General features: G+C 39.2%; 2 protein-coding genes across 7 annotated transcripts in view; both read right to left on the reverse strand.

The window, feature by feature from the left end:
- LOC105430966 (uncharacterized) overlaps positions 1 to 9,304 on the reverse strand; it is a 34,674-nt gene extending 25,370 nt beyond the window's left edge. The window contains exon 1 of the mRNA XM_011644825.3: positions 9,055 to 9,304. Coding sequence (XP_011643127.2) covers positions 9,055 to 9,211 — 157 coding nt within the window. The 5' untranslated portion in view covers positions 9,212 to 9,304. The remainder of the gene's footprint in view (positions 1 to 9,054) is intronic.
- fra (neogenin protein frazzled) overlaps positions 1 to 16,165 on the reverse strand; it is a 45,057-nt gene that overhangs the window by 10,198 nt on the left and 18,694 nt on the right. For 4 of the 6 annotated variants that reach the window (XM_011644830.2, XM_011644832.2, XM_089071504.1 and 1 more), the window contains 5 exons: positions 15,875 to 15,982; positions 15,478 to 15,689; positions 15,194 to 15,401; positions 14,918 to 15,057; positions 10,511 to 14,782 (listed from right to left, as the gene is read on the reverse strand). In XM_011644830.2, coding sequence (XP_011643132.2) covers positions 14,684 to 14,782; positions 14,918 to 15,057; positions 15,194 to 15,401; positions 15,478 to 15,689; positions 15,875 to 15,982 — 767 coding nt within the window. In that variant the 3' untranslated portion in view covers positions 10,511 to 14,683. Of the gene's footprint in view, positions 1 to 9,366; positions 9,666 to 10,510; positions 14,783 to 14,917; positions 15,058 to 15,193; positions 15,402 to 15,477; positions 15,690 to 15,874; positions 15,983 to 16,165 lie in introns of those variants that run through there. The other 2 variants (XR_016138071.1, XM_089071505.1) reach the window with 2 other exon arrangements.

The raw sequence follows: 16,165 nt of genomic DNA on the forward strand, positions 1-16,165 counted from the left end.
ATCGTTCGGATGGAAGTTCGATTTTGCTCATAAAGAGAGAAAGAAAAAGAGTTTCAAGCTTTTTGAATTGGCGTGCTTCCGTCAAATTTCATCTGTCTGGCCGTCTGGAGAAACAATCGAACATTGACGTTATATTTCGATCGTCCGGATAGAAGTTCGATTTTGTCCATAGAAAGAGAGAGAGAGAGAGAGAGGGGGGGGGGGACGGAATTTAAGCTCGATTCGGCGCGTTTCTGCCAAATTCTATCTGCCTGGCCATCTGAGGAACAAACGAGCTGGCGATGCGATGAAACGTCGGTCGGACGGTGAAACGTCACTTTGCGGACGGTTGCTCGGGAAGAATGTCCCGAAATTGGAAGCAGGCGCGCGAAAAGGTGTGCGGTTTTCGCCGGGCCGCAGCGCGCGCGGATCAATACCGGCCGCATGCCGCTTCATTCCCCGGCTAACAAGTTGCATTTACTGTCATCCGGTGATCCGACGTTGACGGTCGCGTTAATATTCGCGAATCCATTAAACTCTGAATGTAGAATCCGCGCGCGCAGGCCCGCCTGAATTCTACATGAAATCGAATCCCTTCGAACATCAATAACGTTCCCGAGGCTGAATGGCGTTTCGACGAACGAGATGAATGGTACGATATACGCTTAATATATCGTACAATCTTGTACAATATATGAGTTTACGTGATTGAAGGACAACAACTGAGCCGTAACTCGGACGTAAGGCGCGCGATCAGCTGTTCCACGAAAAAATTTCTGGCAAATTTAATGAAATCACGGAAATCACTCGAACCGATTCCTTCTCCATAGAATTATCGTGTTACTCGATAATTTATTGGCGCGGATGAAGTGCTGTTTGAAGAGCGACGGGAATTAAAACTGACGTCTGACAGCCGAGATGTATCTACGCGATCTTTCGTAGAACGCTCGATAAATCAGAACATAAAACGTCGGATAGAAATTTAGAGAAGATTCTTGAAAAACAAAATTCACTTTGCAAAAGCACACGCAGAGGAGAGAGAAATAGAGAAAGAGAGAGAGAGAGAGAGAGAGAGAGAGAGAGAAATAATAATATATTATCAGATAGAATATTTTCTAATAACGATTCTTTTTTCATTCTTTCTCCTAGACAACTGTCGTTATTTCCTCACTGTGTTAGACTATCATCAAGTTTTTACGAAGAAATAATGGACCGCCTACCATTTTATCGTCACAAACTGCTCGAGGGAGATTGAATAACGTTGACTTATACCTTGAGGAGAATGATCACTCTTGGCCCGCGTTCAAATCTACGTCAAGATGATCTCTGACGCCAGCATCAATGAAAGAAGGAGAGAATCTTCAACGGCTGAGAAGTTATATATCTCTGTAGGCTCAAAACCAAAAATACCAGCCGTGCGTTAACGTCAATGTGATTTTCGCAATCTCTTGGCAGCGCGAACAAAAACTATTCTCACCATATTCGGTATAATTTTAAATCTGAGACGGAGCATTCACTGATCGCTTTCGATAGCCGAAACTCGATATTTGCAAAGGGCATTTAGTAATTGTATACATTTCACAATTTAAAATCCTTCTAAATGTCAATTTTATCGCCTATAATATATATCAAAATCAAAATAATTCATGGAGTATTAAAATGTTTATTGCACAATATGTAACAATATATAATTTAATTTGAAATTTCATAGACTATCGAAGAGAATTTTAAATAAAAATTGTTTATTTTTAATTGATTAAAAAAACAAATACGTCTTTACACTCGTTTTACACGCAATCTCGAATCATATCAGGCATGTTTTCGCCAACAAACGTTGTAATTTTTAATAAGGGAACTTGTCCATATTCACGGAAGACTATCCGTTAGCTGTAGTTATACGGTAAATGTAAGAATCCAAGTAACTTGTAAGTTTCTTTGGTCTTTACATCATTGCAATATTCAGATGTTGTATCGCATTTTATATTGATCGGAATCGTACATAGTCACACGTGACGAGGGCGAAAGAGGAACCAAACATGTGCATGGCAAAGAAGCAAAGCTCATATAATCGTAAATCTGAGAGTTGTCGATAGATATTTTTTTTTTAAACAAAGAGTCACATTTGACGCAAATTACTTATCAGAACTTTGACGTTTTTCAAATGAAGTTCTGGTAAGTAATTACGTAAAATTGCGATAAAAGTGTACGTATTTCTTCAACACAAATTTGCTCGAGAACAAAAAGCGACGAATCAATTGTGAGACATTTCTTAAGACATAAGAATACGTAAACTGCGAAGAAGAAAGCGGTGATACGGTGCACTAGCCTATATATCATTTTCCCTTACAATTATCTTGAAGATATGGCGATTGTAATTTAAAATATTCATACGATAATGCATGCAAGTAGCGGTCGTTGCATCCCAAGAGCAAAGACACCGAGGTCGAGGCGAAACGTGTTATTTCACGAGTGTGGGAAAGCTTCTGCAAGTTCCGTGGGTGAACGACCCAATACGTCTTCGCGTTAAGTACAGGGTGTAAGAAATAAGTGATACAAGTAAAAAAGCCGATATTTCTCAAAATTGGTGCGAGCCGAAGTAAAACCGAATTATCGAGTTGTCGTAAATAAGTCGTTAAAAAAATATCATTAAAAAAGAAATTATGTTAATCGGCTGGGTCATTAAAATGTTGTTACGTCCGATATGTATGATATAACATGACGCGAAAGAAAATTTTATGCCGAGGTCAAAATGCTACCGTTCGCCACGTCATGACGAAAGCGTTAAATTCAGAGAGATCTGTCGACGCGATCACGTATTTTCCACAACTCACTACCTCGATCGAAAGCTCGCCCTTCGTAAACATGCACGCGATAATAAATGCAAATGCGAATCCACATGCACGCGATAGAGTTAGCGCGAAATCGCAAATCGATCTCCACGATATCTCGTATGATAACGAGACATCTCGACAAAAAGAAAAGTTTGATGGGTTTCCAACAATTCCGAAAAATAACGAGAGCGGTGGACCGATCTGGGATACGATGTACATGTATGTGTGTTTGTATTCGATGTGTGTGTGTGTGTGTGTGTGTGTGTGTGTATACATATATATATATATGAGCAAAATATCGCGTCGCTGCTCTTTCGCTCTCAATTCCTCAGGCTAGTGGCATTTCACGGATGAAATCCGATGAACTATCGGCCTGGTTTTTCTATCCGCAACGTCGGTCGCTAGTATAATGAAGGAATAATGTAATTTATCTAGCCTATCGGATGACTCAGAATTCAAGCCCGAAGAACATCGAGTTTCTTATACACCGTATTATGGTATCGTAAAGTAACATATCATAACATTGCAAATAATATATTCGCGTACGCAGAAAAAAATTAGTCTTAAAACTCAAGACTTTATATTCTCATATATATATATATATATATATGTATATAAACAAGGTTTGCTCAGAATATTTCCTTAGAAAAATTTTAGTCTTGAGTTGAGCAAAAGTAACACTTCAATCAGTACAAATTCGGTCAAATCGAGACTAAAATGTTTAAAAAAGATTGTAATATTCTCGCTTATACGTGAGAATATTTTTATTATATTCTTGATTTAAAATTAATTTTTTTTGTAAATTCTTGACAATCAGGAAGTTGAAAAGAGATCTGCTGCAGATGCGAGAGCATTACTATTAAAAGCCGCTAATTATGGAATACTAAATAACGCAATCGTTTAAACCAAGATATATCTTTGGCGCAAAATGTATTTAACAATGACGTGTCGAAAGTAATATACCAAAGGTCAAGCCATTCGGAACACCGGAGCGTTACTTTTGTCACCTTGCTACCCTTGCGGGTAACTAATGGTTGCAATTTGTCCCACAACGGATGACTCAGTTTTTCACATCTAGGAAACACCAGGCATGTCCGACACGCGTTCCACGGACCACCACGTGCGTATATCGGTCGGCTTAAATAATAGCCGGGTCACATTGCCGATAAAATTGCAAGTCGCTCGATCTTATCAGGCTGTATACTGGTTATCGCGTTGTGATATTTGCGTAAGCGAGAGAGACGGTTATTTGAATCAATGTACACAATATCAATTGTTATATACGAATTATATACGAAGCCATGACATTTTTCAAAATTACCGCATCTCTTCATTAAAATCTTTTTGACAAGTTTAGTAAATTTATAGATCTTAATAACATTAAATAAATTATTTTATTAGAGGCCAATCTAAAATACAAAGGACATGTCAAAAAGATCATTTTGCCTTCCCCTCCCCCCCTCCCCCCGTTCGGATCGTGACTCCGTCTGTCTATCCCCGGCAGAGTTTCTGATAAATTACATACGCCACGCGACGGAATCCCCGCGAAAGAGTGGAGGTAGACCGAGGCGCGTAATGATCTAAATTACCCCTTTCCCCCACGACAAAACGAGATATCCCGTGAGATATCGTAATAGCGGGCAAATCATCAGATATCGCGCGAGCGACGACTGACGAACTTGACCTTCACCTCGGCCGAGTACCTTCGATCCGCGAATATCCGCAGGGCGGGAATTCCCTTGAAGGATGATTATCAGATACCTAGCTCCGCTCAACACGCTGGAACACGCTTGACACGCTTCGTCTTCCCATGTGCCTTACGTGCGCGCCGTGCCGACTTTACGGCAAAGAAGCCGGGCTAAGAAAGAGGAGGAGGAAGAGGAGAGAATGGGGGATGTAGCGCGGAGTAGCGTGCGGCCAGAAAAATCGGTTTTCTCCGACCCCCCGACCACCGAAATCCCACCGTAATTCGCTTCTAACACGGGCGCGCGCGCGCTACGAATCGATCCGAGCACGATTCAGCGAATCCCGCGGGTGAGTCATCTTGCCTTGCTGCCTTTCGCTCGTTTCGCCACGATGACCTTGAGGGAATAAAGACATCGGCCACGCGCGCCGGATTATCGATGTAATTCGTACGTAATGGCGAGCGGCGAGGCGATAAGCGGCCGCGTTCGCCGAAATTTCGATCGGAAGCCGGAAATAGAAAAGAGCCCCCAGCCCCCCTCCCCCTCCACAGGCGAGCCCTTCGCGACTGGTAGCAAGTTTCTGACTGGTAGCACGTTGCGAAATATAGGGCATCGAGGAGATGGAGAAATCGTGTCGCGAATAATTTTTTTACACATTTTCGAAGGAGAGCGGAAAGTTGCGCGTTATCTTGGGATCTCTGAAAATGCTGAATTCGTGTCTGATTCCTCCTCAATTCTATGCGGCCTTCCACGATGACATATCGTATTATTGGATCCTCATTCTTGTTTGCACAAAATGTGGCTGTCACTGTACTCGAACTCGCACGAGTTCCAAATAGAAGAGTCCAAAATAGAAGATGAATTACTCTTAGTGACATAAACGAAGTTGTTTCAGCCGCGAAAGCTACAGATATTGTACAAATAGTAATAGAAATGAGACTTGTGTGTGTATAGATATAGATATATTGACGCTAAATACGCCGAACAGAAATAGCATCCATCTATAACAACGTTTCCCGAAATACGTCGCGCCATAAAATTGAGACGGAAATGTATTAAAAGTAACGACTTCGTTACGCTAAGTTAAATACGATCACGATAAGCCTACGAACAAATCTTTATCAACGTGTCTCGAACAAAGTTTTACAGAATTATCGTTCGCTCAGTTATATGTGAAATCTGTTTACGTAAACATTCGGAAAGGATAAGCAAGAAGATATTTCCAGGTCCATTTGCACGGTAAGAATTTTTCCTGAGGAAAAATCTCTCTCGATTATCGAAAGAAAAAAATTTCGCCGAAGATTGCACGCGGAAATGACATAACGTCCGACTAAACACATTCGTTACTACTTACGCGGAGTATGACTGTAATACGTTCGCATCACTCGCCGCGCGTCCGACTTGACGCTGAGTCACGCCACTTGGCCGCCGCGATTAGCGTCCGCGAAACGCGCTGACGTTAAGATGACGAGATTTCGGGATAGCATAGGATTAATTTATAATCCGACGGATTAAAACGCCGCTAAAATATCGATATTCACGGTCGCGGAATTAACGCAGAACCAACAAAACGGATTGGTCAGTTTTTGGCGAACGAGCAAAACGATCGATCGCTGATACGCTAAAAAAAGAAATCTCACCAGTCACGCCACGTGGTGGTAATTTGTTTGACAGGCGGTGTGCGTTATAGCGGGCGTGTTCGAAAGAATCGAAGAGCCAGCAAGGCTGAACGAAATCGCATCATCTCCTCTTTCAAGGATTCGCGAAAATCGCGCGGTCATGTAACTAGCCCATCGCCAGCTCAACTTAAAAAAAGGTCGACGAGCAGAACGCATTATTACGTGTGCATTATTGTGACGCATTAACGTGACGGATTTCCGTTTCAGTGCAAGGAGGATGGGGAAAGGAGGGAGGGAAAGAACGGAACACGGAGGATCGTATAAATACTCGCGTGCCGGGTTCGGCACGCGATAGTGAGACTTGAGGAAGAAAGAGAAAAAAAAAAAGGCCTCCTTCCTGCGAAGGTATCCTTCGCGCGCCTACAGGGCTCTCAAAAATAAACCTGCGCCACATGCAGCCTTGATCCTCGTTGCACGCGAGGCCGGCGCATAATGTTGCAGGACGATTTACGGGTTTGGGAAAAGTCCGCGATTTACGACCGAGATTGCGCATTCCATCGGAATACGCGCGAGCTGATGGTACGCACCCCCTTAAAATTAACACACTCCCCCTCCCCCCCGGCTTAAAGTCACCGAGCGCAGCCTCCCCTTCATCAGTGGATACTCGCTTCGAAATCTTTTTTTTTTCCTCAACGTAAAAATGATAACGAAACGAGAATAAAGAGTTCCTCGTGAAATATGCGAGGGAAAAAACGGATGATGAGATAACGTACGTCATGAAGCGGGGTGTACGTTCCAGTTTTATGATGAAACAACTCGAAAATAGAAGAAAGGACTGTTACCTCACTCCGTAAGCGGGAATTATCGTAGTCAGGTCACTCGGAGTCACGTTTATTACTAAATACGTAACGTCGAATAAAATATCAAAATATGATCTGCGCATTTAACCGGTGATTTGACTGCGCATTTAACTGCGACTCGTGATGCTGGGTATTTTCCATGCAAATCCCTCTCTCTTTCTCTTTCTCTCCCCTTTTCCCTCTCCCTTTTTCTATTTCTCTCAATGTTTCTCTTTTTCCTCGCTGGCACGACGAGAGTATCAAACAGCTGAATTTGGTGTTAAAGGCATGTCGGCAATACGTAACTTCGTTCCCGAGGGACCGCACCCCCGAGATTCGGGTAACTCTCGCTCCCTCTCCCCTGCTCTTCCGGAAGCCTGGCAACGGTGCGCCTCCTGCATCTCCTGCGCACCTGCAAAAGCGACCCTTTCTCCATAAAGGAAAACCGCGTCCCGCACCCCCCGCACGTTCTACGACCGTGATATGTGACGTCGGAGAGAGGATGGTGGCCGGAGGGGGAGGCGGGCGAACCAAACGGACGGTAGTGGGGTAAAGCCATAAAAGTAGGGCAGTAGTGCGGTAGAGCAATCAATAGAGGTTGGATCATGGTAGGGTAGATGGAGAATGGGAGAGGGGAGGAGGAGTGTAAAACCGGAGTGCAAATTTGGTGACGGTGAGAGAAGATGGGAGGGAGGGAAGGCAACGGAGAACGGAGGGGTCGAAACGGAGACATCCCCTTCCCTCTGCCGACAAATTCATTAATATGAACCGCCATGAACGAGCAGCTTTGTTTCGCAAAAGACTCGCTGTTATCAATAACACGAATAACGTGATCTTTTCTCGTTACGATGTCGCGATCGTCGACGACGACAGATTTTTGCATCCGCATAGTGGCAGTAACGTACCGTTTGATAGGGGATGTTTATCAATTCAATTAAAATTCGGCTCATCCAAAGCGGATATTACGAAATAATAATAACGCGCAGAATTGCATATCATAATTGCAGGTTGATATTTCATGTCGTACGACAAAAGCATAGATTGGTTATAGGATAGTGAAGATTTTAAATCTCCAGAAATTCTCTATTGTATATTCAATCAAGGCTTTGAAAAAATTTGAAATATAAATGAAATATTAATATATATCTTAGAATCCTATAAAGAATGAATATTTAAGAAAAAAATCTCGCGAGATAACAGATATACGAAATAATTGTTTTAACTGAAGATTTCTTCAAGAATGGAAAACTTGTGCCGATCGCACAGTGAATGTGATGTAGTTTTCGCGGATTTAACAATCACAAATTAATATAAATTTATATCTCGCAATCCGTATAATAATCTCATAATAATCTTCTCCAAATACGCGATACGTTCTTCATCCTCGATTCTCTTTTAATCTTGAGATTTGGATTGCAATCGCGAGAAATCTCCCATTTTCTATTATTTATCAAAGTACTCGTTTTTACATTCACATTTCTCATTTCCCTCCTTTTCTCGGTTTTCGAAAGTGACGTTACCTTGAATGCTCACGCAAATTAGATTTATCTTTTTTATGCCCATTTTTATCAAGGTAGATTAACTTCAATCTTGGTTTAACTCTCTTTTAATTCCAATAATTAAAGACAAAAAATAAAGAGTAGAGTCAAATCGAGATTAAAATTAATTCACATTAGTAGAGATGGATATTAGCTGAACTTTCCGCACGGTTTATCTTTCCTTTTTTTTTTTGAGTGTTGGAGAAAAGAAAAAGAGAAAAAAGATGAACCGTGCAAAAAATCCAGCTGAGAACAGGACCATTGTGAGATGAAAAGAATGACAGCGAACGGATTATCCGGAGCCGAAAATCGCTCGAAATATATATATATATATATATATAAAAATTCATTCCACTTCATTACACACCTGTCGGGTCGACACAATGCCGATAAATCGAGACGTTACGTGCGTGCGTGCGTGCGTGCGTGCGTGCGTGCGTGCGTGCGTGCATGCTGCGTGCGTGCGTGCATTCCGTTCGCTCGCGCGCGTTCGCGGGTGTGCGTCGCGAAACGATTCGAAGGAATCATGCACGTCTCGCGTGCGGAGAGAGGTTATGATGCACCTGCCGATAATCGCGACCCAATCGGGACGGGAGGCCGAGATGCGTCGATCGTCGGGACGGACGATCGTCCCCCGGGCCTCGCGATCAAAGCCGCGCGAGATCGCCGTGCGACGATCGCCAGGGAGAGAGTGGCACCTGACGATACCCGCGAAATCATCTCCCAGCACCAGCAAAGTGTTTCCTCAGGAGAGGGGAAGATTCGCGGAAAAGGTGTTACGAGCGAGACGCCACGCGCACGACACCGTCCCGCGGCTCGTCCGTCCGCGATAAACGTTATCACGAGTTAGGGCAGGCATGATAAACGCTACTCACCTAACTCCGCGTACACCCACGCCGCAACTTCACCATTTCCACAATTTTCATCGCGCACGGCCGCGCGTATTGTTGTCCTGTGCTTTTTTTGAAACCGCTAAGCTGATCACTAATGCTATCTGTCGACGGCCGAGCGAAGAGCGAGAACTTTCGGGAAAGCCGTTCGGGGCTCGCCGGACACGCCGAAATGTCCCTAGGCCAGAAAGCGGCGCTATCCCATTTTGGCGCCAAATATCGCAAATTCAAAACACGAACTTACACGTTTTCAGAAAGGATCGCTTCATCTCTCATCGCGGAATCTAGAAATTAAAAAACATTAGAATGAAACAATTGTTTTGGGAAGAAATGTAAAATAAAAAATTCGACTTTAATATTAATCGATTTTGGGATACAACGTAATAATATTTAATATATTTATATATAATATATTGATCGATCTTGAGATACCACGTACTTGACGACGAGAATTTTGTAAAGAACATAAAATTGTTTATTGAATATCAAGTTTTACAAATATTATCACACACTTGTTATGAATGTTTCGTCTTACATCCCCCCGGGGCGGGCTTACATCGTATATCGTATAAATATAAGAATTATATTCAATTATAATATTTTATATATATATATATATATATATATATATATATATAATAGCTATATATAATATATATAAATACTTGATCATCTCTTATATAAAGTGGCGATGTTGTTCCTTTTATATTTATGTACATATAAGATAAGCCGATCGTCCTTATTCGCGATTACTGTCAAATTTATGTGAATGCTAATTTAGATAATTGATTTACAATTATCAATTTATAAATGCAAATAATCGATTCGTTGATGAAAGATGAAAATCGGAGATGTATTAATGCGATGATGGTCATATGCGAACCAGCCTCTAATGTTTCGCGTTTCATCTGTACTCAGTAAAATCGGCAAGTACATAAAAAAAAGAATCAATAAATAATATGTTAATCTTATATAGATAAATATATACGCTATCTATGCAACTATATGCTAATTATACTTTTGTGGTAAAATATTTTCGCAGGCCCTCCGCATAGGCCTGTCCTTCAATTAAAAAGTGCCTGACGCTTTTTTTTCTTTCAACAGCGCAATATAGATACAATTTTATATATATATATATATATATATCATATATACGTATATACTTAATGTACAAGCTGTTCTCTTTATCGGTATAGCTCACATATTTCTTTCGCGATTGAGAAGCCTGCGCGAAGCTTAATATCATCAACATAAAAACAATAACATAGTGCAAAACGTTGGCGTCTCCGAGAAAAACGTATTGCGCGTTTCATCAATAACATATTCTCTTTATAGCTAACTTATAAAAAAATAAAAATGTAACGATACACTTGTGCGGCGAACGGAGAGTGTTCGCACGAACGAACGCCGATAATCTTCGCGATATTCCCGTCGAGCCAAGTTGGCTACGAAAGACGTATTCTCCATATAAATCGCATATTGGGCGGTATTATCTACGTACTATCACACCGGCAAGTAATACGTAATACTCTGAATTATGATACAAAATTATTTTCTTCATTGCGCTTGAAAAACTCCAATTCGCAGAGATCCGTTACAAATTTGGCAGCGCTTACGCTAAGAGAATATCACTTATTACTTTGCGGTGTATCCAAAAATCATGCTATATTGGGATTCACACTACGCGAATTGTTCAGAATTTGAATTATATGTATTTAAAAAAAGCCGACAATTAAAGAGATCCCGTTTATCTACAATCCTGATTGTCTACAGCTTCGTTTGCATATAACACATTGCATACATATTGCGCACAGCGCATTGCACACATAAAATAAGAAAATGCTTTGTATACATATCATTATTGACCACATTAAAAAACATAATTACTTTAGATAATTATTTATAATTAATAAATTAATATATATTTTTTTATGTATATAAAATAAAATTAATTAACTAATTATATATATATAAATAAATGTAAATTAATAATATTATATATATATAATATATATATATATATAATATTTAATATATATAATTTATATATATATATAAATTAATAAATTAATTTTATTTTTTTATTATTTCCAATAATTATTTTTTTAATGTTATCAACATGATGACAGATAGCAAAGCGTTAATAGTTTTCTTATTTTATGTTTGCAATATGATTATATATGCAATGCGCTGTGTATAATGTGTTGTGTGCAAACAAAACTGTAAACAATCGAGATTGTAGGCAAACAAAGCCCCTCCTTAATTAATCGCAGTCATTCTCAATTATTCTTTGACAATTTGAATAACGCTTTTATAGCTTACAATTTAACACGTTTGTTTTCAACGTTCAGTTTTGGCTTGAAGTAAAAAGAAACGAGCTTGATTTATATATTATTCAAATTCTTTCTAATTCGCGTTGTGTAACAATATTTTTATAATATACAAAATCTTTGTACAATATCTCAAATGCTATGAAAATATAAAAATGTTTCAAAAATGGTCGAGTATAATTCGAAACTTTATAAGCATTATTATACCTCGCAGCAACGTGTAATGATGATCGTTGTATTTATTGATCCGAATTATATAATTCGGACATAATAAATAATATAATTCGAACACGCTCCCGCGTTTATGTCATTAATGTTTTATTGGATAGAGTCTTTAGTAATTGGAAGGAAACGTATATATGTACGTACGTATGTACTTTGACAGATATGCATTAATGAATTGGCAGTAAATAGTCATTATATAAAATGTGTCTTGGATAGAAATATGGACATATGTATATCTCGACAATTCCCGGTAAATATTGAGCATTGCGTTATGAGTTTATAAAACTTTTTCTAAAAACTGTGTATCCGAGTGTATCCGAGTAAAATACAAATTCATACCAAGTATGTATATCCCATTAAAAATATTAGTATATTATTTTTTTTATCTATAATATTTTAATTCGCAAGAGCGACATGAGAAAAAGAATGAAACTGATTTTTATTCAAACAAATCGTATTCGTCAAATAACGCAATCTTTTACCATTCACGAAAAACTATATCCATTTTTTAAGTATAGCGGATTGTATCGTGTTGCTAAATCCCGCGAAATCACGAAAATTTCAGCATAGGAATCTCATATGTCTTTCGCGACCAATCTACAAGAAGAACCGATCATTACCGGACTTTATTATGCTAAACAATTTATCATGTAATATATCCATAATCGATAATTCTTTAACTTTAAATAATAATTTTCCGATGAGATCGTAATATATACTAAATGGTTGCTCCAACAAAAGATACGCACATGAAACTTTCTATAAATGCTGCCGAGCTGCCGAGGAGATTGAGTACACACGCACAGAGCTACTTAACATTAAGCATTTTACGAAAAGGCCGTCTGAAACAAGTCGTAGAAATCTTATAGTTCTTAAAATATAAAACGCTTACGTCGCGAAAAATTCATCCATGATAAATATAATGTACCGCCGTTTTTAAACAAACTGATATCGTGGAAACAAAAATATAAGTTTTGCCAAAAACTTTTGAATGTAAGAACATGCAGTACAGCTTATCACAAACTCATTTTAATAGATACAAAAATAGAAGAAGTATATTTCTATCTTCCATTTAGTGTCTAAAATACCGTAAATTACTTGACGGCTATCGGCTCACGCGTGCTTCATCTTTTTAAGCGTAAATATGGCATCATTAGCGAATCGACGAAGAATATAATTATACGAACAGTGACGAGCGACGCATGAACTTTTCGCCGGGACTACAAGATGATTCTCTTCTTCTCCCTTTAGGCAAGAACGCTCGGATCAACGCGTATAAAAGCATTCTCAAAAGGTGTCAATTCACCTTGGACTTTCATGTAAACGACAAAAAAAATGACGTAAAAAAAAAAAACATCGCAACGTTTCTTGCTCGCACTATTCAACTACATTATTGTACATTGACTTTCACACATTGTAGAAAACACGCCGAAATCGACCATGTCGTTGTATAATTTATGTCACAATTGGTATACGCGTTCAGCACATTTACATTGCATACGTCTATAATATAAAAAGCATTCATCGAGCTTTCTCGTGGTCGATCGCGACACAATACTTGCCTGCTCGCGTTATCAAAAATACGCCGCAAGACCGTGACGTGATCGGATTATACAGAGTGTGCCAAAAGTCTGGAAATGCTAAAATAATTTTTGAAGAATTCGAAGTATAAGATAGAAATACAATGGGATCATAAAACCTATTATTCATCCTCGGAAACGCCCACCTTAACACCTGGGGGGGGGGGGAGCGACGCGTGGCTCAGTGCTTAACGCGATCGACTCATGATCGAAGGATAGCAAATTCAAACCTGGCTTTCGGCCCATATATTGTTTCACAATTTTTGAGAGTTTCTTATGAAAACTAATATATGGATTAAAAGAGAATACAGTGTTTAATTACACAAAGGGATTAAATATAGGGGGAAACAAGCAAAAAAGATAACAGGGAGAAATTAAAAAGAAGAAAGAGGATCTGTGCTATATAACTCGGTGGTCGAGTTGAAGGCACTTCTTTCTCCCCAGGTATAAATGCAAGCAAGCACACACGCACACGCACACACCGTAACACCTCCGGAAAGCGTGGGGAGATGGGGACTGGAAAATTTTAAATAGCGTATAGATCGAGAAAGAGTTCGTTTGAAAGAGCTTTCCAAAACGAGAATGCAATGTGATCGAGATCTCTACGATTTTTTTCGCAGAATTAAAATCCTTTCAAATGAATGTTCACTCGACTTCACATGCTATTTAACGTTTTCCGATCCTTCTCTCCCCCTCCCCCCGTCTGGATTGTTTGGGAGATGTTAAGGTAGGGTTTCCGAGGTTAAATAATAGATTTTATCTCTATAAATTTCAATCCTTTAAATCCTTTAAAAGTTTTGGCGTTTTCAGATTTTTACACCCTGTATATTGGCAAGTACAAATATTGAGTTTTACACTCAAGATGAATAACGCTAGTACCGGAGAGAGAAAACGTCGATTAAATTAAACGATTTTGTGCGAACCGTCGATCCTATGTTTCAATTACATTGTTAAATCCAACATTTGGACCATGCATTAATTGCGTCGTTCATCAACGCTAATTAATCATATATTCGTTTTCGTTATTAATCTTGATAATAATCACATAAATTTATTAGAGAATATCTTGATAAATGACAATTAACTCATCTCTCAGGTACTAACATTGAGAATATGGTGTTGCAGTCTATCCATCAATTAGGATGGCACAAGCCTTAGGAACCTACTTTAGCATTCAAATTCCGATGCTGTTATGGCATTCAGATCTTTCATAAGACCCTCTAAATTGGCCATTTCTTGATTCAATTCCTCGGTGCTATACGAAGGCTGTAACCATAATTAAACTCAATAAAACACAACGTGAAATGTAAAAAAACAAAATGATAACTGCAACCAAAATGAATTGTATTTTGAATCAACACATATATATCTAACATATATGTGTATGATAGATCTTTTTACCTTTAATCGTTCAACTTCTTCCGAAGTATGTGTCGGATTTGACACTGAGGCTAAGCGATTCTTAGTTAATTGCGAGGACGAGCCTTGTGCTTTCTTGTACGGACTTCCAGACATTGTTGGTCTTACTGTCACTTGTGACACTGTAAATTTGAAGGAAAAAGATGATTAATTCTTGTGATCATTTTCTACCCAATACTTTGATATCAGAATTTTGATATCAGAAATTTTTTAATAAATTGTAAATTTTTTAAGAAATTGTAAATTAATGACACGAACCACCATGCTTCTGTTGTGCCGGTGTCGATGGAGCACTCTGTGGTGGAGGAGCTGGCACACTGAAGCTTTTAAGGGGATGTCCTTGCAATCGTTTACTACTGTTGTTTTCTATCCCAACGGTATTGTTCATTGGTTGAGTATTGTTGCCGTAACCAGGGGCATATTGAGTGTTTCCACTGTACGACTGTCCACTCGTGCCATATGATAACTAGAGAAATAAGAGATTTGCTAAGCAATTCTTACTATACGTATCGAAAAAATTGTTTACATATTTGAAACTTTACCTGACTTTGCAATGGCTCGTACGAGCTAGGCATATTACAAGAATCCGGGCTGGATTCCGGGGTTGGCTCTAATGTGACATGCGCTCGATTTAAACTATATTGCGCGACAGTTCGCGGATAGTTTTGTCTTACTGATGATGTATCACTACACGAAGTGTGGATGGTCGGCTGCGACATGCTAGTGTTGACAATCGGCGTAGCTGTGGCTATAGCTGCAACAAGTTAAAAACTTTAATATCCACATTGTGATTGCTGATATTGAACGATTTATGCCTGGGTACGTTTGCTTTATTGCGAAACAATATTATGAATGATTTGACCGCGCCCACTGTAAAAGCATACCATATCACTATAGACATTGTGCAATGTTATGAATGACAATCCTACTACTACTTACGCTGATGCAAAGGTGTACTTTCAACGGGAGGAAGTGTAATTAGTTTAGGTTTGTGACTTCCACGACTGTGCTGCCTGCTCAGGGTTGAGCACTTCTCGTCAGTGTTACCTAATAGGAAATAAGTAAAAAGCAACCGAATAACAAAATTAAGAAAACTGCAAATCAAACGAATGCTTGTCTCCCTTCTTTGTTAGTGTATTGTACTAACTGAAATATTAATTTATAAGTAAAATTATCAAAATAATGTTGTAACAAAGAAGCTATGCCACAATCTTCCTTACACAAATCAAC

This window comes from Pogonomyrmex barbatus, unplaced genomic scaffold (assembly GCF_055798465.1).
Source record: "Pogonomyrmex barbatus isolate J1 unplaced genomic scaffold, ASM5579846v1 scaffold12, whole genome shotgun sequence".
NCBI lineage: Eukaryota > Metazoa > Arthropoda > Insecta > Hymenoptera > Formicidae > Pogonomyrmex > Pogonomyrmex barbatus.